The sequence below is a fragment of the Solea solea genome, chromosome 15 (assembly GCF_958295425.1).
Source record: "Solea solea chromosome 15, fSolSol10.1, whole genome shotgun sequence".
In the NCBI taxonomy this organism is placed as follows: domain Eukaryota; kingdom Metazoa; phylum Chordata; class Actinopteri; order Pleuronectiformes; family Soleidae; genus Solea; species Solea solea.
In genome coordinates this window covers 14,883,257-14,907,568 of record NC_081148.1, presented here as the reverse complement: position 1 = coordinate 14,907,568, position 24,312 = coordinate 14,883,257, and the positions used below count along the sequence as shown (strand labels likewise).

The window sequence follows — 24,312 nt, the reverse complement described above, 5'->3', positions numbered from 1 at the left end:
ATTGTTTAGGGAGAAACAAAATGAGAGAAAGGCTGTCCTCCTTTTCACATTTCACAGTGTCTGAACAATACACAAATTCTCATTTTGCTGCTGCGGCTGCTGCTGCTGATCGGTAATGAAAACATGTATCTGTGGAAAACAGACTTGTTTGTAACTCCTGGCACCTTCTTATCCTCTGCTGCCGTCAGTGCAGTCGACATTAGAGCCACAATCAAGAAAAATCATGCAATAGCACCAAGTCCTCCAAAAATACTGACGCTAATTCATCAAGAGCTTCATGCTCATTGGCAGTGTATTCATGGTCACACCATTATTGAGTGCCTTGGTTATCATGTACACCTGCTAAAAGCTCCAATGAGTGATTCTCTTTTTGAACATAAAGTCCAGAGATTCTGTGAGTCATCTTGCTTTGGAGTTTTACAGTTTTATCAGCCACTCAAAAAGAACAAATCTATGAATCATCTTCAGTTTTGTCAGTGCATGGACAATGGTTTGAACTGCCCTTGTAACACAAGGGCACAACTTTAAAGCTTTGTCTGCAAGACAACAATATGAACAAGAGTGGAATTTCTCCTCTCTTCTCTGTCTTTTTCTTATCAGCAGACAGACAGCCAGGCAGACAGCCAGTGTGGTATCCTAGGAATTCAAAACTTTGGTTTTTTTTAGATATTTTTGGTATCATAGTATCATTCTTTCTCTATCTCCTGAAGTCCTTACAAATGCAGTCAAAAATCCAAGGTTGGTTCAACAATCCAATTGTTTGCTACACGGTCGATCACTTAGTGCTTTTCCAGAAGTGACTGCAGAAGCTATACTTTCAAGGTGCCTCATGGGAGCTATAGGTGTGTGTCGTTCAGGAGGATGCAGAGTGAAATCAGGATGTTTGTTTCCCATTCACACAGGCAACATCAATCTAAGAGGCAGGTGTCCTTGGCATTATAAATCACTTCAATGTGTGTGTGGGGGGGGGACATCATCTGTTTCCATCTTCTAATTTCAGCCGATGTATGTAGGGTTTGATGTAGGCTACAGAACAAATATTAATCACTTGGTTTTTTTTTTTATTTGCATCATCAACAATCATACACATTCGTTGGTCTCCCAGCACTGTAGCACGTAAACACAGGACATGAACACCAGTTTGCCCATCTATGGTCATCAGCAGACAGATCCTGTGGATGCTTATCCTACATCAAATAATATTCAGTAGCACATTAAATAAAAAAAAAAAAAAACCTTACTCGTTAAAAAAATTAAGAAAACAAAACAAAAATATTCAGTTACTAACCAACACAGTGCAATTTTGTAGCATGTACAGAATGCTGATGCAAAATACTGACACTGTATGATCACATTGGGAGGGAATGTTTCAGAGTGCCCAGAGTTTTTTTTTAACAGAGACAAGTGAATGTAAGATAAACAGCTTTTAACATTAAAATCCATCTTTAATCTTTTAGCTGTAACTAAGAAAAAAACAAGGTCCAAATACAGTTAATATCACACATCGGATGAAACAGAGCTGTTCTGCCCATGCTGTTAGTACTACAGTACAGACAGATTTCCAAAGAAAACCCCAAAGAAATCTTTCACTTCCATTCACCTCACTGGGGTGAATGGTGGTAATTATGTTGTTAATTTTAACTGTAAACATAACGATGCGGATCTAAATAATACCTCACTAGAGTGACTGAGATGTGAGTAGTGCAGAGCAACATGCTACAGAGAGATAATGTCGGGGTTATGTGTGTCATTATTATATATAGTGCCTCCTAAACTAAGACCCCTCAAGCTGTCTCTAATTGCCCTGCTACTAGATTCAAAGTATCAAAAAGCTGCAGATTCAAGTGAAACCACTTCAACACAAATGTCTAATTGGAGTTGCACACTACAGTGAGACAATGTTTTTTGACTTGTAACCATGGCCTGAAATGCTGCTTTTAGTATCCTTCAGCCTTTTGGACTTCTATAAATACCCATTTTCCACACAGGAAATGATCATTGTAGAATACTGACTGTGAAGTATTGCTGCGCTATATGTGCATTCTATGCAAGCATAGACATATTAGACATACATATTCATCATGTATCTTTGTGGCCAGCATTGGCTACAATTGTGGCATCATAAACATTTCACAATTTACATATATTCATATATACATGCACATCTAGTGCAAGATATTTTTTTTTAAATCTTGTTGACCATGTGTTCCTCCATGTATACTCAGCAATCCATCATCTTGAAATAAACCCAGTCCTACTCAAGTGTCCCTTTTTACAAAAATTAAAAGTACTGTGTCCGAGACCCTTTTCCAGGTCTGAAATCACATTTTCTCCAATATAGTGACAAAAATAAATAACATAAAGTCATACTATGCAGAAAGAAATCAGTTTCTGATTTTCATTTTAAGTGCTTTGAAAACGAGTCAAATGTGTGCACAGGTCATGTCAAGCATAGAAGATGAGCTCAGGAATCTGCCCGCCCTGCACCCCTGTGCCATTCGTGCTGTCTGAGGAGCACTGGAACTGAAATGTTACTTTCCCACTCTGCACCTCTGTCATCCCTTCCTGTCCAAAGTAGCTGAGCTCGCTTCCATCCAGGACCACACTGGCAGTGTAGAAAGTATCAGGCTCGATCTGGACGGGGTACTCGAACCACACCGGGAAGGTGTTGCTGGAACCATCGGAGAAGTATTTGTTGAGGTTTTGTCCCAGAAGTACTCCTTGACGTTTCAACTCAATTTTGGCATTATACTCTGCTGAGCCACAGCTAGATCCATACAGTCCAAACCCAGCTATGAAAATTCTTTTATCTACTGCAAACTGTATGCTGTCACAGCGGCCCCGGTAACGCCATTGATTACTTCTATAGGCACAGGACTGGAACCTGTGGCAGCGCTGGGGTGCCAGGCCCTTCCTGGGCTGGCTGACAAACTGCAGGTCAGGCTTTTTGGCTGCTGTGTACCACAGGAAGATGTCGTTCGTCTCGTTAAGTGTCAACACACCCGACTGGGCGGCTCCGTTGGCAAAATCATCCAGATCCATTGTAGGGATACGTATCAGGTACATCGCTTTGCCCAAAACCTTGCGCTTGTTATCAGTTGAAGAGGTGAGCTCCCGTCTCTGGCACTCAGCTTCGGCCCAGCTAAGCACAGCCTCAAAAACCACTATCTCTTTAGCGTTGAGTGTCTCTCGCTGTAGGATACTCTCCAGGGTCTGGGCGTCGATGTCGCAGAAGCCCTCAGAGCGTAACGCCTGGTCTGCCTGAGCATCAATCACTTCCCAGCAGCGCTGTGTCAGCTCCGGCTCCTCGAATAGGCAGCTCTGGGAGAGTAACACACAGGCATTCTTGGCACTCAGGCTGGTCTCCAGGAAGTTGACACAGGCACGTGCCAGGTGAGGGACAATGTACTTCTTGGCAGCGTAAAGAGTGGCCAACACTGTGTCAGCACTCAAGTCAATCTCGTCACAGTAAATATACCTGTCGACACAAATGTTTGACTTAGAATCATCTGGCCGCAAACATTTGGTAAACTAATGTAACGACCTCAACATCAAACATCAACAAACGAGTGATTGAGTTTTGTTTTTTCCAAGGTGACAATATTTGTTAGTAGTTGAACAGGGCCAGACAAAGAAAGTACAGGGTGTTAAAAATAGGGAATCCTTACTTCAACATTGCCAGAAATGCTGCTGGTTCCACATCTGGAATGTTGATTTCGTCCTTGTTTTCGGCCAGTTCGCCATAAAACATGGCATGAAACACCGAACTGCCCACAGCCAAAACATACTGTTGGAAGAAGAAGAGAAAAGAGAAGTGAAAGAGAGAGATAAGAAGAGAGTAAACCTTTGAAAATAGTTTCAAATTCCTTGTAGGAATTGCATTAAAGCCACTTTGTTTCACGTGTGGCTCTCTCTTTACAGAAAGGCACGTCTCAATTCAGCGTTTCAGTTCAAATCACCTCGTCGAGCTACTCACACAATGAGCTTGAGCAGCGCTCATAAGTTACTACTTGTCCTGAAGACAGGGAGACAGATTTCTAAAGAAGAAGATTGCGTTTTGATAAAAAAAAAAGAGTAAAAAGTCCACAGCTGAACTGAGTGCAACACAAGTTCAATTTACAGAAATGAATAACTAATATGATCGTATGATGAATTTGGTTTCAACATAAAATATACAAGACTGTGTGAATCACGTAATTATTCTCATTCAAGGTCTTTGTGCACATGTCTGGTTCATGTACATTCTGGATTCTCTGTGTGTGTGTGTGTGCGTGCACATACTGTATACAGCATGTGTGCGTTACTGTGTGTAGGTGTGTGTGTGTGGGTGTTTTCTCACAGAGGGCACGCAGACTTTCTCTGGAGTGATTCAATTGCAGTGAATTTATTCGGAACTTTGTAAATATGTTTCTGAAAATAACGAGTATAGGGAAGTCAACTGAGATATTATCTCATCTGGGCGGATTTAAAGACTTCCACCTCAAAGAGTTCCACCTCTTGACCTATTGTGTTTTACAGAGTTTTTACACCCAGTATAATGTTGTATTATTTTAGTTGCTGGCTGCATCCTCCATCTTGGAAGGATATAATGTTATTTTTCGTCTGACAAAAGATATTGCTCTGCCGAATGTCATAATATCCCATTGGCATAATGTCTCAGCTTAATGTGCATTCAAGTCGCACACTCTATGACCTTCCATAATGCTCTGCAGCTACCAATAATAGATAATACATTTGATGACTCAGATAAGGCTCATCCGACAGTATAGATTTGGATGGAATATCAAGCCAAATTCATGGCTAAAAACTTTCCACCCATTGAGTGAAGCCATTTTTAATTAGCTTTAAGATGATGCTTGTGGTCTCAATACAGCAATTATTTATCTGAACATCTTGAGAGAGTTATGAGGTCAGAGGGTGGACTAAACAAAGATGTCGGCATATGGTGACTTGTAGTTAACTACTGGGATACGCAGGTCAACTATGGGCCTAGTTGCAATAAAAAAAAGCGATTTATTCTTGAAGCACTTCATAGGCGGTCTGTAATTCAGAAGCGAATCCAAGTAAATGATTACAAAAACATTTCTCGGGTGTTGAATCGATGTGTCTCTGTATCTCACCACTGCAAATGTTTTTAGTTGGATGTGTTGTAAAGTTGAGTCATTTTTTGAAAAGCAGAGCTCAAGCGGAGACAAAGGCGATGCATTCTATGAGGCGACTGCTGAGGAGGATATGTTCTCCTCCTTCATTCATTCTGTGCCTCTATCTTTCAGCCTCATTTACATAAATAATTGAGGACTGTCTCGAGAAGACACATGGTGCGGAAGTGAGAATGGAGCACAAAGGATTTCATTTTCATTACTGCTGGCAAGGAGTTTGGTTATTTTTTTATGCCGATATGATATGTGGCTGGGTGATTGTTTGTGCGCTCATTTCCTGAGCGCACAAACAACGGAAAACATGATTTTACTGGTGGATGAAATTCTTACTCTGTGTCCCGGCAACCGCTGGGTTCTTCCAGTCTGACCCACCACAAAGTGAACATCTGCCATCAGCTCATTGTTGAACATCACTGAGTTTCTATAAAGGGAGAAAAACACACACAAGACAAACAGCAGGTGATGATACTTTTTTACTTTTGCTTTAGACGAGAAAAACACTGTGTTAGTGCTGGATAACTAGAGGGCCAGTGGAACTTTCTGCTATATAGTCGCCATTCCACTTTAGCAGATGTCACTTTTAAAAACAGCTATAGTATTAAGAGAAACAGTCTTAAAAGAAAGTCCTTTAAAGAGCGCACCAAAACAGAAATATGTCATTTTTAATAGCTTCACTATTTCTATAAAGACAGCCAAATGGCACAAAGAATGAATGGAAAATCCAAACTGTGAACGAACGGGGCCGACAATAAAGCTGTGTTCATATATTATTGAGTGGAACATGTCACAGGAGTGATGTTGGAGAGACAACAAAGACAGGTCAAAAAGCACACATTTTGCACTGGACAGCTGGTGTCTTTTACTGATGGGCCAATGTAAATATTTTTGCTTTCAGTTCAGAGCAGCCCCTGCCTGTTGTGCATATCCAACACACCCGGTGCCTGTCCGCCCTCTGTTATGTCAGAACGGCAAAGTCTGCAGGAGCAGGAGAGAGTGTAAACAGAGATTATACCCCCAACAGACTGAGAGGGCAGGGCACAGGGAACACCCACCCATACTCTCTCTCTCTCCCACACACACACACACACGGTACTTAAATGTAATACAATGTCCTGACCAGGTTCAAAGTCTTGGCCATTAAAATAGAATCAAATTCTGTTGAGCTTTATTTAAAAATGTGTTGTTTATAATATTGTGGAGGGAATCTCATTTCTAGTGCTTGCAGAGCCTTGCTGCTTGTACCTACCTTTCTCTTATAGTGGAGTACAGTCCCTGCCAGTTGCAGTTCTGAATGGTGTTGTTGTTGTTGATGTTCTGCTGCTGGTAGTGTTGCACTGTGGTGGTGGACGCCGGCTTTTTGGTGGGAAAGATATCTGCTGCCATCTTCTTCTTCTTCTTGCTCCTCAGAGTGATTATCTCATAACAGACAGGAGGCAGCTTGGAGCTGCCACTGGCATTCCCTTTCTTGGAGCTTTTACTTGACTTGCTTTTTACCGACTCCGGAAGCATTAAGAAGAAAGTCAGACATTTCATGTTCCTTCCCTTGGCATCGACCATGAGTGTGTTCAACTGCCGAGCAGTGGGAGTTCATGCAGAGAAGACATTCACCAGCAGCAGCAGCAGCAGGCAGGAGTGAGAGAGGACCAGGGGGGTCCTTGGGAAAAGGACAGAGACTTGAGCTGAACTCAGCAGTGCAGTAGTCAAAACAATCTGTGCGAGGATACACCAACTCTCTTGTTTTCCTCACTGTTCTGCAGAAGTGGGCTCAGCCTGGGGGTCCAACAGCACTCCTACCTATCTGAAGTTTCATCCGCTGACAGAGAAGCTCTTGGGGTTCCCACCCCTACGTGTCCATATCGATGTGATCAGCTCTTCGAATCTCTTCTTCTCCTCCTCTGCTCCTTCGCCTTACTCCCTCCCTGCTCTGCTGAGGTTGGCCTGACAGCCCCAGATTTAGTACAGCTGCAGTGGTCCTCAGTCGAGCAGCCGGTGTTTACTCAAGTCCTTTCTTTTGCCACTTTTATTCCTCCTGTGCTTCTCTCGGTCTCTCTCCAAATGTTCACCGGTCCTTTTTTTTTCCCCCTCTCTAGCACTTGTTCTTTTTTTCAGCCCTCCTCTCCTCCGTTGAGCATACTCCTCAGCAGGATGCTGTAGCTGCGGATGCTGTGTTGCTCTGCTCAGCTGCTCGTTCTGCTGACTACAGAGGTTGAATGGAAGAGTGCAGAGGAGATAGAGAACCCCCCCCCACCCACCCACCCCTCACAGCACAGTGCTCAGCTCTCTCCGGAGCACAGCCAATGGCAGCACTCCGCAGTCACGATTGGCTAATGCAGCCTAGTGCAGCACATACTTGAATATGTAATAGTCAACGCCTCCATTAAAGTGACAGCCATGCTTCTTAAAAATGATATATTAATCTGTAGTTTTACTTCCTCTGCTTGCTTTACCTGAAACTTCAGTATTCAGCAGTAGTCGTGCTTTATATTCAATCACACATATGCAAACATTTAAGTCAAACAACACACAGCACTGTCTGAATAGATATAGATATTTTTTTTATAGATATAAACATAAACACATACAGTACTGTGCAGAAGCCTTAGGCCACCATTAGAAACTAAGTATGCAGTTTTTTATTGTTTAAAAAAAAAAAAACAAACATCCTCTGCAGGTGTCAAGTATTTTTTAAAAAAAAAAACGTAAAAAAAACGTCTATTACGCCAGGTTTATTCAAGACATGCTTGAGCATTACATACACATGTTGCATGAGTTTAACTCATTGACAGCTTGCTAATATATAAGACCAGCTTTAAGTCACATCACTTCATTCCAAATTCCAATGATCACAGAATTTAACAGACAACAGAGCTGGTTGTGCCTAAATTGAATTTCTAGAAACAAATTCACTTCAGGCATGCACTACTGCCTGGTAGTGAATTATTATCCGCATTAAACATGATATGCATTATTTTAAATGAAATAATAATATTGCAATTTGTATTGTCATAATAACTTTTGGCACCACGGCAAACATAGAAAGGCCAATGTGCTCTTTTTAAGGGCACAATTGACAGTTGCCAGTCTTTATTTATGAGTTTTGCACAAAATGGATTCACAAAGAGGTGAATTTGTAATTTGTAAGCTGTTCTTATACTACCAGAATATGACAGTGCCACATTTTGCAACAAGCCAGTGTCCCTGGATCGAGCACGTTTTGCATTTTAAATGAGTGCAACTGCTCTGTAACAACTTTTTGGAAAATCAGCCACTTCCAGTCCCAACCAATGTGCACTTGTACTTAAGCTTAAGTCTCTTCGAGAGTACATGGGGCTATAAATGTAATGCACTCTGCACAATGTATAATGCATGCAGTTTATTTGTACTCCTTGTCTAGTTGGGCCTGTGCACACTTGGTTTCTATTTAAAGCCATGGAATGATTTAGCTTTTTTTTTTGTTAGTGGTTTAAAATGTAAAAAAAAAAACACATGAAAAAAAACTCAGATGCAACAAGAGTTTGCTGTTTTTTTGCTGTATTGTTTCATTGATAATGCATTTTTTAAGACGCAATATTACTGTTAATGTAGGGTTAATATTATTTAATTTATGGTTTACATTCTAATATATTTTAAAGGGATGATGGAGGCAGATGATCCGCTGTAGCGACTACTAAAGGCAGAAGCCGAGAGAAGAAGAAGAAGAATATTCTAATATATTTTTTCAAAGAATGCAAATCAAACAGAAGACGACTAGCAGAGTGACATTTCGTGAACCACTGTCACAATATTGATTTTTCCATAAAGCCTAATTAACTGTCTTAGTGTTTGCTCCACTGAAGTGAACTGGTCCAATAAGCCCCACTGTACAGTTTGTTCTGTAGAACAGAGAAATTTGCTTCGGTAACATGGAGCGAACATTACAGGGCATCGTGCTCTCAAATTGCAGGCCCCTAGAGATGGAGAGATGTTACCTTGGTAACCACATCCACAAGAAACAGCGGGATAGAAATGTAGTGTTGGGGGGGGGGGGGACACTAATGTTCCTCTGCAGCTTTGAACCATTAAGTTTTTCACAATGAACCATAAGCAATATACTGTCGCTACATGTAGTAAATATTTACACTTTAAATTTCTTGCTATATTATAGCCACCCAGCGCTCTCATACAAACTGCTAAAGTGAAACATTTAAAAAGCAACAACGAGAGACAGAGAACGCATGTTAAACCAACTGCGACTGATTTATCTGGCATGGTGGTCCAGGAGGTGATAAATAGGATGTCGTTCCGTATTACCCAGACCGGTTTCCTGCATCCTTTAATTGCATTTTCCCTCCATTCATCAGCAGAAATTCTAATCTTGTTATTCACACAATCGGAGGTAGGAGTGAGAGGAGGAGGTAATGATGGTGTTGCCACGGCGTCAACATCACCTTTGTCTCACACTTTGTCATCAGGCAGTCACACATTTTCACAGAACAGGAAAACACTCGCAGCAGTGTGTAGTAGCACAGTAGTCCGTGTTACAGTCAACAGGAGCGTTTATCCTGTGTGGAGCTTGAATGATTAAATCATGTGTAAATGAACACACTCAACATATTTCAGCTATCATCGCACTAACACTGGAACTGTCAGTACCAAGATGTTAAATACATTAAATATACAGTGCACATTTCCCTCATTGCGAGGGCGGTGTTTGAAAAACTCCAGCCTCAACTTCAAAAGATGAAGTTAAAAAGCAGCGCAATTCCAGCTGTGCCTTTGGTGATTACTTCTTGATGACAGTACTCAGTGCAGCATCTTTATCTTGAAAAGGAGTGACATCCAGCAGAGCACCTTCCCCTTTAAGTGACTGTAGAAGCTGTAGAAGTAACTGCAGTTAGTAACTACAAGTTACGGAGTTTTGCATCTTTATCCAAGAATACAGTCTTTCTTTCTGAGATCATAAATATATTTAAAGTTCAGAATTAAGCTTTGTCTTTCTCGCTCGCACTCTCTCAAAAATGAGAAATGGGAAATGGGAAAATGTGCAGTGGCCGAAGGCCGCTCTGCAGAAAGACACCTGCCGGGAAACTTGGCTGAGCACAGTGCAGGAGAGAAGAGGCTGAGAAATGAACTGTGATGCAGCCCTGGCACATGGACACAGAGACAGGATCCAGCAGGTTGTCCAGTGTTCCTCCCTCACCGCCACCACCACCACCACCACCCACAGCCTACTGCCTGCTCCTCCAACACTATTAAAGCAGGCAAGTACACCTGACAGGTGGAAGGGGGTGGAAGTCATGGCATCTGCCCAGAGAAGGGGCTCAGGACTGTTACTCAGCAGGGTCAGGGAGAGAGCTGGCAGTCATGCACACAGGAGCAGTGTGACATTCGTGCACGTGTTTGCAGTCTAATGCGTTTATGGAACTAAAAAACTGTAGTTTAGTCAGGCAGTCCTCTCTAAAACTGTCTTTCTGTTTTAGTTTTTTTTTGTAAGAACCAACACAGCAGTCATTTTTTATTTTTTACCTCAGATTAAGCCTCTGTTGCGCGATCATCTTGTCAAAATGTTAACAAGGAAAAAAACCAAAACGTCTTAAAACCAAATGATCTATTGTTCAACATGCACCTAACAGTGTCTTGTACAACAAATGGCCTAATGCCATAGATGAGATGATAGCCTCGCCTTTGGCTTACAATCAATATGTCACAATCGGAAGATGTATGGGGGTAATTTTACTTGCCTAGAGCTCACAGAAAAAGCAAGAGACTGTAGCTTGTGGCTGCAGGAGCCACAAGCCCCTGTGAATCAGAGAGCACACACACACACACACACACACACACAGTATTTTTCTCTAAATGTGTATGTGTGTGTCTGTCGGTCCTTCTTGCATGTGTGTGTGTGTGTGTGTGCTGAGTGCGTGGACTCGGTAATGACAGTGTAGGAAAGACCTTCTAACCCTGGCCCACCACATGCTGACTCCTACACACATTGTACGGCTGCTCACTCTCTCTCTGTGCTGTTATATAGGACTTTATGGCTATTATTTCAGTGTGATTAGTCTATTGCGAATGGTAAGAGTAAGTGGTATTTGCAAATGTATGATGTAATCCCTCCCTGTGGTTAACTCACCACCCTTTTTCCCCCTATGGGGTTATAGGTCATTGACTGTCATTGGTTGGAATCAAAAACACCTCAGTACATTACTGTACAATATCCCTAAAATGTTTAATGATTCAAATGATTCAGTCTCAAAATAACTGAATGATTAGACAGCAATGAACCCCCCACTGCAACACACTTGCTTGTCACAGTCAAAGATTATAAAATAACGTGTAAATGCCAAAGCGTCTCCTGTATTAGACTGGATTGTGGTATTGCTCGACCTGGTCCTTTATGGTTTGCAGGGATTCTATGGATTATTTAGATGAAAACCATAAAAAAAAAAAAGTGCTGAAGTGTTAAACATTGATTAGAAAGTGTCTTAGTTTGCCCCCGTGCAATTGTTTTTACTGCTTGTGTGCCATGTGAGAGCAAACAACTGGAGAGGCATAGCAACAGTAATTAAGTGGGTGGTCAGCAGTGAAGTGATGTCGACTCATGCATCCACTGGTAGTAAACAAGTTGTTGAATTTTGCACAGTGGAGCTCATACTCATAAATGTGAATCTGATTATCTTCTATTGTGAACATCATGCACTACCTCTGTCTATAATATCTTAGCTAACAGTCGTTTTTTTTTTAGACCAAATCCATTACTGGCAAAATCTAGTGGTGCCAAGCAGTGGATGGGGGGGCTTTTTGATTCTGCACACAGGAGCAGGCAGGCCATGAGCACCTGCTGTTACACAAGTGGTCAGTGAGCTGTGGGAGGGGTTCAGAGAGGTAAGGGAAAATCATTTTTCAGATTTTTTTTTCCACTTCAAAGAGAACCATTTTAGATGGGAGGTGGTTGCTCGATGGCGATGGGGGTGGGGGGGAAATGGTGGAAATTCTCGGGAGACATTTTTGAAGGTAAAAATGTAAACAGTGTTGCTGTTGCTGTGCGTGGAGAGACTGGAGAGGCGTCTCTGAATAGCATTTAATGCTACCAGCAGTACGGGGTTGATTGGGCTGATTCACATTGAGTTCAGTCCTGTAGAGCTCAAGATTGTTTTTGATTATTACATATTAGATTCACACACTGCACCACGCGGGTTTGGTGTAGTGCTTGGGGCTTTAATGCATGGAGTTTGCATGTGTGTGCATTGGGTTTCTTGGTTTCCTCCCACAGTCCCAAAACATGCAGATTTGAGGATTAGTGAGTGAATGAGATTCCCACACTGAAAACTCTACGATCTCTTATCCTGTCCATAATTCTACAACCACGAAGATCAGTATGTGATTCATAAATTACAAGCACTTTTGGCAGCAGGGTCTGTTTTTTTCACTCATTTAGAAGAGTGATAACTATTTTTATGAGCTCCTATCGTTCATTATCAAATCACTCGTGTGGAATGCAGTCAATTTTATAACCAACATTGATTGCCCTGCAACGCTACTGTATTCTAATGCAGTGGAGCTACTCAGGCTAAAACTGTGTTCGCTGAGTTTTCCACAAAGAGATGCCTCTCGAAGTGTGGGTGTTCAGGCAGCCACATGGGGCTGTCCAGCCCTTTGTATCACTCTGCTTTTAAATATTCCACTTTCAGTGAAATGTATTATAACATTAGTGGTTGGGGAGGCTGTGAATTGAACATCCCCATCCCCAAGAGAGCATCACACGTTTCTGTGCTGACTCAGATTCAGTTGAAGCAGACTTTTAAGCCCTGTACTGACCTGGTCCTTTATCAGGGATCCCAAATGAATGCATGTGTGATATCTTTCTGGCGAGGTGAAATAAGATGCTATCCTAATCCGATAGTAGGCAGAAGTACAGTTTGGTACAAGCCAGGTTGGAGGTAGAAGAGGAAGATGCAGTGGAATTGTGTTTTTTGGTTGTGAGACACGCAAACGCCATCGCCAACGCTCAGGGATGGTACTCGTGATATATGCGTACAGTCTCTTCGAAATGTTCAGGTGTCACGGAAAAGGCTGACTTTTCCAGTTTCGTAAACAGATGGGAGGCGGGCGGAAAAGGAGACATGGAAGTACAGCCGTCAGTCATCTCTCCTACACAGTCTCATTCAAATCAAACTCCACTCCTCAGGGTCTTAATGAGGCTGTTTCAGTGTTGACAGGAATCCCATTGATACCCTGGCCTGTAGTTTGTCATGTCTGCGTCCCAATCAGCTGCAGGAACCATGTGTATGTACGTTAGAAGCCTATGTTGTAATAATGTACATCTTACTGTACCTTCGTCTTTTACTTTTTTGAAGCACTCATCAACAACTTGCATGTCTTATATTGTAATAATTATGCACATGAGTATCTAAATGGACTCGTTATGTGTTCAAGCTGCACTAGAGGAGCCCCGGAGGAGCAGAATGCTGACCAAGCACAGGAAGGCATTGAGAAATAAAGAGCGAGGGAGAGAGAGGGGGAGCAGACGGATGACAAGAGATACAGAGACTGTTTGTGATGAGGGTCCTTTTGTTGAGAGAGGAGGGGATGTCTCCTTACTGTCCAAACAAAACAGGACGAGAATGGCAGTGGGTTTGACAATAAAGATGTGCCCAGCTGTCTCCATCGTATCCATAGATTTTATGCAAACAGAGAGGGTGAGAGGCAGAGAGTGAGAAATATTGGTTTGTAAACATGCAATAACACGTTAAAAATCCAGACCCTGTAGTTTGCTCACGGCATATTGAGATTCTTTATCATTCTGAGGCTGTAGGTGGTTGCAATGTGGACATTTTACAATATGACATTGTGTGTGTGTGTGGGGGGGGGGGGGTAGTAATCAACAGAAACTGCTGGGCAAGAGAAGGTCAGAGAGGAGATTGGGTTTTCTGAACTGAGTGTGAAAACAGTCTCCATAGTCAGCAATGGGAAAGCAGAAAGTGAGATATGGTTCTGTGGAGCACATGGGAAAAGCCCTTCAAAGCTGATTCTTAATCCTTTTGTACCACAGACCTCCTCCCTTCTCCTTCCCTTAGTTTAATCTCTGACACTGCATTAACATTTACATTTTTCACAGCAATTTGAATTCAGTGTAAGCCACTACCACCTAGATGTATTCATTTATACTAATTACCTACTGCTGGGATGGGAGTAGAAGGTTTAACCTTCTCACTGCTAATTTCTCATGATTTTTTTTTCTACAGCCACACCGCAGCCCCCAGGGCGAAAACCTGACCTTTTCCAATTTTATTATCACCAACACAAGCAAAATGACACAAAATGACACCAATCAGGATAATGTGGTGGCATCTTTGAAATGTCCAATGATTATAGACATTGACCATATATTTGGGTTTGTCCCCCAAATTGAACCTGTTGCAGAGATCGCTGTGGTCTTGCACTTTTACACAGTGGTATCTTTAAAATAGTTTGTGGTTTCTAGCTCCTGGCAATGGCACAATAATGGTTATTTGAGACAAAAGGACTGTTGTGCTCTTGTATTTGTTACCTTTTTTTTTTTTAGGTCCATTTCTGGTATAAACACTGACCTTGTCACAGGGGCATTATAGACCTCATGGAAGACTAAAACCTGCTCCTAATGAGGCAGAACGTCATTTCTGAGGAACTGTTAAGTTTTAGGGCTAAGATGTGACTTGTGATTAGGTTAAGGTTTGGGCAAGGTGTTAACTAGTTATGGTAAGGGTGAGGGATAATGAATCACTGGACTAAATGCCACAACCGTTTGTTTGTTTGTTGTCCTCATTTGTCAGTCTCTTCCAAAAAAAACCTTTATTTTACTATATGTCACATTGAGATTAGAATCTCTTTTGCAAGTGAGACCTCGTCGATGCATGTTTTGGACTGTGGGAAGAAGAGAAGAGGAGAAAATGCAAACTCCACACAGAAAGGCCCTCAATCAAACCACCTACAGGTGACAAGGCATAGGTATCAATTTTCAGTTGGATTCACAACTGCCATCTCTATTGTTAAAGTTTGGGTCCACGTAAAACATTTATTTTGAGCAGGTTATAAGGTAATATTATGGTTAAGGTTAAAAGCATTGCTCTTTTTTTTTTTTTTTTTTTTTTTTAAATAAACTAGATTATCTTACTCATTTGGATACATTTCTTTCCTCTTCTTTTCTGAAGAAGCCCAGCGGTGGCAGGAAGTCGAACATTTACATGCATGCAAATCCATACACAATGCCAATCACACACCTGAAAGATTCAGGTGTTCATGTTGTTGCTGTTTGCACTGAGCCGCAGGGCATCTGGTCATTTCTCAGCATAAATACATTTTAGTAGACCCTGTGAAAAGGTCAGTGGTAAATGACTGTTGTAAATGGCTTGTTTTTATTAAAAATGTTTAAAACCGGATTGAATTTGTGAAATTTGGAAATACGTCACAGTTCAAAGTTCGCTTGGCTCGTTTTTTAATGAACAAAGGGAAAAGAAAAACGGTCTATTTTGTGACTTCTGCACAATTATTGCTACTTTATATCACTACTAAAAGTGTGATATAAAATGAATCATAACTTTGACTCAACAACACATAAGAAGACAAAAAACACACCACATTTTTAAAGCCTGAATATGTGACCTATAAACACACGCACCCAGGATGTCCATATAATAGTTGTGTATTATTCCCATGGCAATTTACCATTGGTGCGAGTGTCAGTGGTTGTTTGTCTTGTCATAGACTATACAGGATATACATCTTGCCTTTTGCCCACAGTTGGCTTAAATGGACTCCAGCCTACTTATGCCACTCAAGGATACGCAGTATACTGTAGCTAACTGATGGGTGGGTCTATTTGCTCATGCTGTGTGCATCTCTCTGACGCATCCCTGACTGCACTGACGCACAGTTAAACACCTTACATACTCCTGGCTGCAAAATAGGTGCACAGAATAACAAGTGATGTTGCCCCTGAAGCTGTGCCATATGTGTGGTCAATAAAGCCTTTATATTCCCGAAGGTGCTAATGTCAATACATTATAATGCCATTGTGGCTCCAAATCAACCTATTCAGACTGTCTACAAACTAAGCTGATGCTGCTTTTGGAGCCGCATGCTGCAGTTTTTCCTCTTTAATTTTCTGATTTGTTTGACAGTGGGTGCAGCTCTGGTGGGCGGTGTAGAAGCTCACAGTCACCATGCCAAGAGCACTGCATATGCCTGTTATGAGAGAATAAAACATTGTTGCGGTATAAAAAGATGATATTGTCTTGTAGTTGTTTTTTTTGGCCTGGCATAGATTCACTTCTTCTAGACAAATTTCTTTTTTCCAGGCTAAGTGGGTGTACAGTGAGTTTCAAGTGAACTGCACAGGATTCTTAATACAGTTCGATGACATGAATTTGTACTTTTGTCACCTGTAGAATAGATTTGTTGAGTTTTAAGGAATTACAACTTTTTAAACAATAAACAAAAAGCCAACTTAGCGGGATGTTACCTGTTTAAAGTAAAACACCACCAACGCTGCCTTTTTGCAATAGCTCCCATCTATCTTCCAAAGAGTGTAGAACTAAACGTTGTACACTGACAGCTGCAGTGTTTCTCATACTGTACCATAGTTATGGTGCAGACTGCCGCTACTATATTCCCCCCATGAGTGCTGTGAAGCTGATTTACAGGAGGGAGGATCCAATGAGCTGCAATCAGCCCATTTCCATCAGTGTTATTGCAGCATGACAACATCCAGCTGTCCCTGATGTGCCACCTTTGGCCAATGGTGTGCTTGTCAGCTCAGCTGCTTCACTGCAGCGGCTAAAACACATTCATGAATACGTACTGTAACACTGTGTCGCCACACACAATATCACCAAATGAAATACATGGGGTTTCTTGTCATGGAGAGTCATGTCTTTGTCTGGAGGTCTGCAATCATGGAGCATAACATTTATGCACAGCTACAAATGTAAAATAATTAAATAGTGACCATGAGGTGTATTTGTATTTATAGTTTCTTTTTAATATTATTTGTTGTTGTTCTTTGGCTCGGTCTCACTTTTTTGTGATGGAATAACTTCTGTAGCTACATTTACTATCTGACGAAAATCATCTGAGTTGACGACTTGAATGTTCACTAAAATTTCATTGCATTTCCATGAAAAGTGTCGCACTGACAGTTTAATTAGTCCAATAATTTGTTTTCCCTTCCGTCTTTGCGTTGCACAATTCCTTTTATGTTTTACCGCGCTTGGCAATGATTCTTCAGACATACAGTCTGCAACAACATGTGATATAATCCTCACTAGTTTTATTATGCACTCCAAACCAAACGATAAACATTCTCCAAGTCACTGCATGTGACTTTAATTGTGCAACTTACAAGCAGTTTCAACTGCTTGTCATTGATTGATCTTAATATTCTTCTCTGTTCCTTTTTCAGAGGGAGAGAGAGCTCACACACAGCAACAGTGTTGTCTCTCTCTCTCTCTCTTTGATGTCTCCTGTCCAGCTACTACCACATGGAATAAAGACATTACAGAGTAACCTGATAAATTGTTAAGGCAGCTGGCTAAACTTGATTTTGCTCGGGTGTTCAGCATTAAGGATATCATTCTTCCTCTGTTCGTTATTGACGATAATAAAAAGACAAATAAGTAACACTGCCAATCCTGGAGAGGATGAATTGTTTTCTTGAAATGGAACATATTGTCTAGTTCTGTATCTGGAGGTTCTCTGCCATAAAGTACAAATTGTACTACAGTTATTGTCTTCAGGCTATACTTTTTATGATATAGACACCAACGTTGTTGTCTGGAGTCATTTGTGTTGGAACATGGACACGTATCACTCATGTCACAGATACAGAGCTGTGGATACACCTATGACAATGATTTACACCATGGGATACTGCAATTGATTGGCATTGAACAGAATCAAAGCAATTTGGTGGATGAAAAATAAACATTTTCTTTTTTTCCGGAGGTATTTGGGAAGCGGGGATAATTGGTTATTACAAAACCCAAAGGGTTTTTATTTCCTATACAGTTCTATCTTTACCTTTCCACCATCCCCAGCGTGCTGTCATGCTTAAGCAGGCTGCTATTATTAGCATATTAATGTCTAAGTCCATTAACTGGCAAGTTCATGTAAGTAATATATTCCAGAGTTTAAGGTTTATTGGCATTTAGATTTACATATTGCAACCGAATAAATGATTAATGGGTGATATGGGAATTGGTTTTTACAAATACCTTCAACTTTAGGTTTGACCTGTAATTGGTTGGTTAATTAAAAGTGACAGTCTTGGATATTTTCATGTAAATAGCATCACGTAAATTGATGTCTATCACCAAACCAGGTCATACTGTGATAAATGAATGTATGAACTGTATGGAGAAACTCATATGGGCAAAATATTGAATTTCTTGTGACTGCTGTTTCTGTTCTAAAATGTTTAGAAAGCTAAAAACTACACTATGATAAAATCACCAGGCACAGAATAAAATCTGTCATGCCAAAGACGTCTAATGGAGAGCTGATGATTTGTGATGTTTCTCTTTTTATGTGCTTCTAACACTCAATCAAGAGGCTGTAATCAGAGTCACTGATGGACACAGTGAATATAACCATTTCTTATGTTTTTACTTAACCACGGCTAAGTTCTGTTTTCTTGGCAATTACATTTTTTGACCGAGCGTGAAATAATAAAATATATATATATAGTTGTTCTGCTCTTGTAGGCAGACATGTATTGATTTGCTGATTTAATATAGCACTGTGAATATAATACAAGCTATAATACTGCGGTTCCGTGCAGCTGGGGAACCTGTCTAACGTTCTCTCATCAAGCTAAGAATAGCATTGTTACTGCAGCTACATGAAAGTGGTCTTAACGGAAATGTTTCCCTTTACCGCACAAGAATGCAAAAGAGCACGACGAGCTGTTGAAGTGCATAGAACCACTATGTTGCCCTTTATTTGCCATTCAATATAATCAGCAATGATCACAACAGACACTGATGCCTACAGGTTTTAACATGTGCAATTCCAATTCGCCTCAAAAATCAAAAGCAACAGATTTGGCAGTCGGTGTTGATTTGTCACTCACTGAAACAACGGCCTAATCATGGGGAAAATGGTGTCAATTGAAATGCCGTGTCATTTGGCAAACTGCTGATGTGTGAAATGTAATAAAAGGGGGATCAAATAGTTTATGATTTCTTCCTCTCGCTGTTGTTTTATTTCTTGTTATCAAAACAGTTATTGCTTTGTAGCCTCCCAGAGGAAACCTTATGAAGACACTCTTCATTTTTCATCAAACAGAGGTCTGTACGAGTAGATAAGTCTATTCAGGTTTAATTGGATGTTAAATGAACCTGTGGAAACACAATATCCACCCTGTTCCTTTCTTTCCACTAACACAGCACAGAGATATTGCACTTGAAGCAGCGCTCCAGTGCCAGTACAGCTGTTCATACTCAGTTGAGTTGTTGTTGTCATATCTAGTACATTGGTTGTATTGGTTTCTGAATTTTGCTTCTCGCCATCAACCATATGTCATGTAAGCAAACCTCTCGTCTGAGGAGGTTTCTGTGACTTTCAAAATGGTAAAATTGTGTGTCACGTTTGGAAATGTTTTTAGTTTGGTCCATTTACTTTCGCTTTTGTGACTGATCAGCCGTGTTAGACTTATATATAATCACAGTGGTAATGACTGCTGAAGTTGCACACTGTTCCCTTCTGTGATACTGAAGATAGACTGTAGATAGAAGATCTAAAATGATAGAACATGCCGTGAGAGGAGGAAAGGCCAGTTTCGACCTCCAGGATCCCGTATGCCTCCAGGATATGGAGGAAGACAAACGCAGATCAGATTCTCTGCTGTGCTTATCTTAATACTGGTGATCTCTGACATATTTTCATGTTTGCTTGTTTTTTTCCTGGCAGATCCATAGAAATTTTTTTTTTATTTCTTTGAGATGTACAGAGACTCGCATAAAGCACAACATATTTACCATTTACTAAGACACCTCCAGTTTTTCATTATACACACATTATGAAGAGGTTATTTTAATCATACTAAAGACATATTAGCAGGCACCCTTCACTGCCTGTGCTGGGAAGGATACCTTATATTATTATAACGTATTCCACTACAGAATACTGAATACATGCATATGCATATTCCATTAGATTACTCAATCTGAGTAACATATTCTGAATACTTGGATTACCTCCTCATTGTATTGCATAGGTCCATTCATTTTTCAGTGGAAGCACTGGCAATTTAGACTATCCTGAACCCATCTTTAATAATAATCACATTGTGTTCATTCATTCATTCATTCATGTATTGTCTACTGCTTTATTACTAACTTTACTTACTGTATGTCATCTGGAGCCAATCCCAGCTGACATACAGTAGGGTGAAAGGCAGGGTCCTATCCTGTACAGAGGTCACATTTTCAGAACATACAATAAACTTTTAATTTAACTCAGGTTAAAACTTAAAAGCATTACTGCAATTACACAGCGGTTTGTGCTATCGGGAACATTTCAATGGTTTCTGAAAGCTGAGCATGTGGTCATTGAGGTAATTTCACTCGCGCTGTTCCAGGAAGCCGGTGAATCAGCGTCTTTGTCACCACAGAGCAAAAGAGTTGAATTAACGCCTGTACATTGTTTCCATTTTTTTGCCTGTTTTTGGACAACTACAGTGTTTTTCTTTTTTAATTAAACCTTTTTGTTTTTCTTCACTTTGAATTGTTAACACACTATTTTAACATGCAGTAAATTGTAAATGACTGCCACATATTGAAATTTATTCTGGGAAAATGGGCAAAAGCACTTATTCACAGGACACATTTTGAGGCTTAGGTGTTAAAGTGTAAACTTGCTGTGTCCTTTCATATTTCAATGAGACGCAGGACAGACGAGAACCGTCATGTGATCTATTGATGTCAACAATGTACAGTAACTGTAGTCTAAATACCACCCATTTAAATTGTAACTGCAACAGAATGCAGTTACTCATAATTTGTATTTTACATAACTTTGTGGACCGTTCACATTCGGTGCCTGCAGCAGATTGCCTCACAGGGTCAGATTGCAGACATTTGAATTAAAGCTGCAGATCTATTAAAAATGTATGGTCTGTATGAATGCGTGACCTATATTCTCTGTGGAAATAAATAAATAAATAAACAAACAAACAAACATTGGTTTAGAGAGGCTGGTGCAAATCTTCAGAAGTGGGACACGAGTCAACTAATAACATTATAACAATACTTTGGATTTCACAGTTAAAACAGAATAATGGAGACCAACCCAGTTTTTCTCATCTCCCACACTGCTGTGTGCAATGTCTGTTTAAACTGGCCACTCCCAGTTTAAGTGTATATTGTGACTCACCCCTCTCTGCACCCTTTAGCCACAAAGAATGCTTTGGCTTTATATGTAGTGCTACGTTTTTTTGTTTTTTTCTTCCAAGTGGCAGAATATTGACACAAGGTGGCTTTTGGAGTCTTTGTCTCATTGACGGTGATGTGGCCTTTCTCTCTTATTCTCTCTCCAACACAAGTCTGTCATTTTCTTTTTTCCCCCCCCTGCCTCTCTTTGTGCATCCCACCCCTCCACCTTGTCTGCCTCGCTCTGATGTCTCTGTTGATTTCCTCTTCATTCTGCCATTCACTCGATGTCAGGCACCGTGGCAGTGAGAGAATAAAGGCCACTAGTAACAAGGCAACCTCTAAAATTCACAGAGGGAGTGGATGGTGTGTGTGTGTGTGTGTGTGTGTGTGTGTGTGTGAGTGTGTGTGTGTGTGTGTGGGGGGGGGGGGGACGACGACAAGGGACAAACCCATGAACTTCCACTGGCTTGAGTTGCTCTTGTTGAGCATAGGCTACAGTAGGCTTTCTCGTGGAGAGAAATGAAATCTGGCTGTTTGAAAGTAAACCAAATTAGCTTTTGAGTCAAGAAATTAACATCAATTTGTCATGGTAATCACATGCATGTAAAGGTCACTCCCTTATCTCTCCCATGGTTTCCTGCGACATTCGTTTTCAGTATGAAATCTCTCTATAGACCGCTATAACAGTGAGATAACACTGATCTGATCGGCGAACCTTTTCCTCCTGATTTCTGCAAAGACCGCACTATCTATAAATCAACTCATAAACCATGTGTTTCTTACCCTCAGTGTGTGTGTGTGTGTGCGCGTGTGTTTGTATCCAGTTATGTGTGTGTGTCTGTCTTTGTGTGTGTGTGTCTAATTTCAGGCAAGGCTGTTGGCTGTTTATATGAAGCAGAAGAGTGTATCCATGCTGAAATGACTAATTGGGAAATACAGTGTACAACCTAATTTGATGCACTAAGCAACGTATTCCCATTGCATAAATCACTGCAGGTTTATGCCCCAAATACCTTTATGTGTGGCCGCTTACACAGCTGCAGCCGTCGTATCGGTCAATCCTGGATCATGACACTCTCTACACAGCATCATGCTTTTACTCGTGCGAGTTGTGGTTTCTCCCCTGAGGGAATTTTCCTCCCTCTCCTTCTCCACCTCTAGACTGGCTACTGCCGCAAGCTTGGCATCCAAAGGCCATAAAAGAGGCTTCCTCTAAATGAACTTGACAGCAAAGCCAAAGCTTGGTGATATGGGTGGACATGCAAATCAATATTTTACATCATCCGCCACTGGTTGGTGGAGCATGGGGACAGGACATTGAGGTGTAGCCAATACTGTCAGTGATTTAGACCGGATGAGAAGTCAAGCAGGTCCAGTTGGTGCTCATGGGCTTTTATTTTGCACTTGTATAATGTGTATTACAGAGGTAATCAAGAGCCAGGTATCATTGGTGGAGTATCTCTCCCAGTACTGTTGCAGAATCCTAGTCGTTCAGCTCACATTTTACAGGAAGATGAGTTGGTGGCTGCCAGTCACACTGAAATAACATCTGCACTTTGTTTATTCACCCATACATGCCATAATTGTTTGCATTCTTCATTGTAGAAAGAATCAGCGTAAAGCACAGCAGATGGGAGGCGTATGGAAGCAAAAAAACAAAAACAAAAACAATTCCCCACTCGCTGAATTGTACCATTTAGTGCCACAGAGCAGCTAAGCAATGTGTCACAGCACTGGCTCGGCTGATGCAGCTTGGCAGCCCTATGAACAGCAAACATGTCATTCAGTTGTAAATGATGTTACATGCAAGGTCACCTTGTGTAAAGGTTGGGAAGGAGGAGGAAATGAGCTGAGGGTGTAATTCATCTCCACATGTCAGAGATATATGTCACATGGTGGAAATCGAAGCACACAGATAGCACAAACATAGTGCAGATGTCTATGTTTATGAGCCGACCGAGCTGTGCTTTTTATAGACCTTTCAGTTCTGCTTATTGCATGCATTTGTTTTATTGTTAAAATCACTTAAACATTACTGTTCAAGATAGTTTATGCAGATGCTGTGGGCTGTATGTCCTCAGGACGTGTAGCTGGTATCTTCTGATTGGCCCTGCTTAAATCTCCATCCTTGTGTGACTTTGAACTCCAAACCATGCTCCCTCAAGGATACATGTCTTAGCATAATGCATACAGCTTAGGAGTCATTGAGATGTGGTCCCTCCACTCCTACAAACATTGCCAGGCAAGATTTCCCCTGCCCCCCTATCAGCTCGCTGCCAACACAATGCCAACTCTGTGCTTCTCCAGCTTTGGCACGCGTGACCACTGACCACTGTCTAATTCACACCTCCCCCTCCACCCAGACACGGAGGATTTGATGAGGCAGTGCAGTGTCTTCATCCTGTCTGGTATCATTACATGTAATGATGACAGAATGGCTGAGCAGAAGATGGTGTAGTCTGGGTTTAATTTTTTTTTATATTGTTTCTCCAATAAACAATTAACCCCCACCCCCCCACCCCCCAACACCAACACTTTTCCCATCCAGTATCATCCTTTTGTTGTGTTCTGTGCCAGACTAGCTTAGACAGGGAAGGTCAAATCCATCCCCACAGTCCCCAGCTGGCACTGACCCCAGTGACAAGGGTGTTTTGGAGATGGAGATGTTTTCAGGCTGGATGCACAACTGAGCCAGTGTTTACTCTCCTGTCCATTTGCATCACTAACAGTAGACCTGAGTGACATCAACATGACGCCACTGGCACACT

At 41.2% G+C, this 24,312-nt stretch overlaps 1 protein-coding gene across 1 annotated transcript; it reads right to left on the bottom strand.

Moving 5' to 3' along the window:
- Window positions 1–1,054: 1,054 nt before the first annotated feature.
- Window positions 1,055–7,348, bottom strand: btbd3b (BTB (POZ) domain containing 3b). The gene is made up of 4 exons (XM_058652424.1): window positions 6,406–7,348; window positions 5,490–5,580; window positions 3,669–3,787; window positions 1,055–3,478 (listed from the first exon to the last, which is right to left on the bottom strand). The coding sequence occupies exons 1-4, from the start codon at window positions 6,714–6,716 to the stop codon at window positions 2,446–2,448; spliced, it is 1,554 nt and encodes a 517-aa protein (XP_058508407.1). The 5' UTR covers window positions 6,717–7,348; the 3' UTR covers window positions 1,055–2,445.
- Window positions 7,349–24,312: the final 16,964 nt, after the last annotated feature.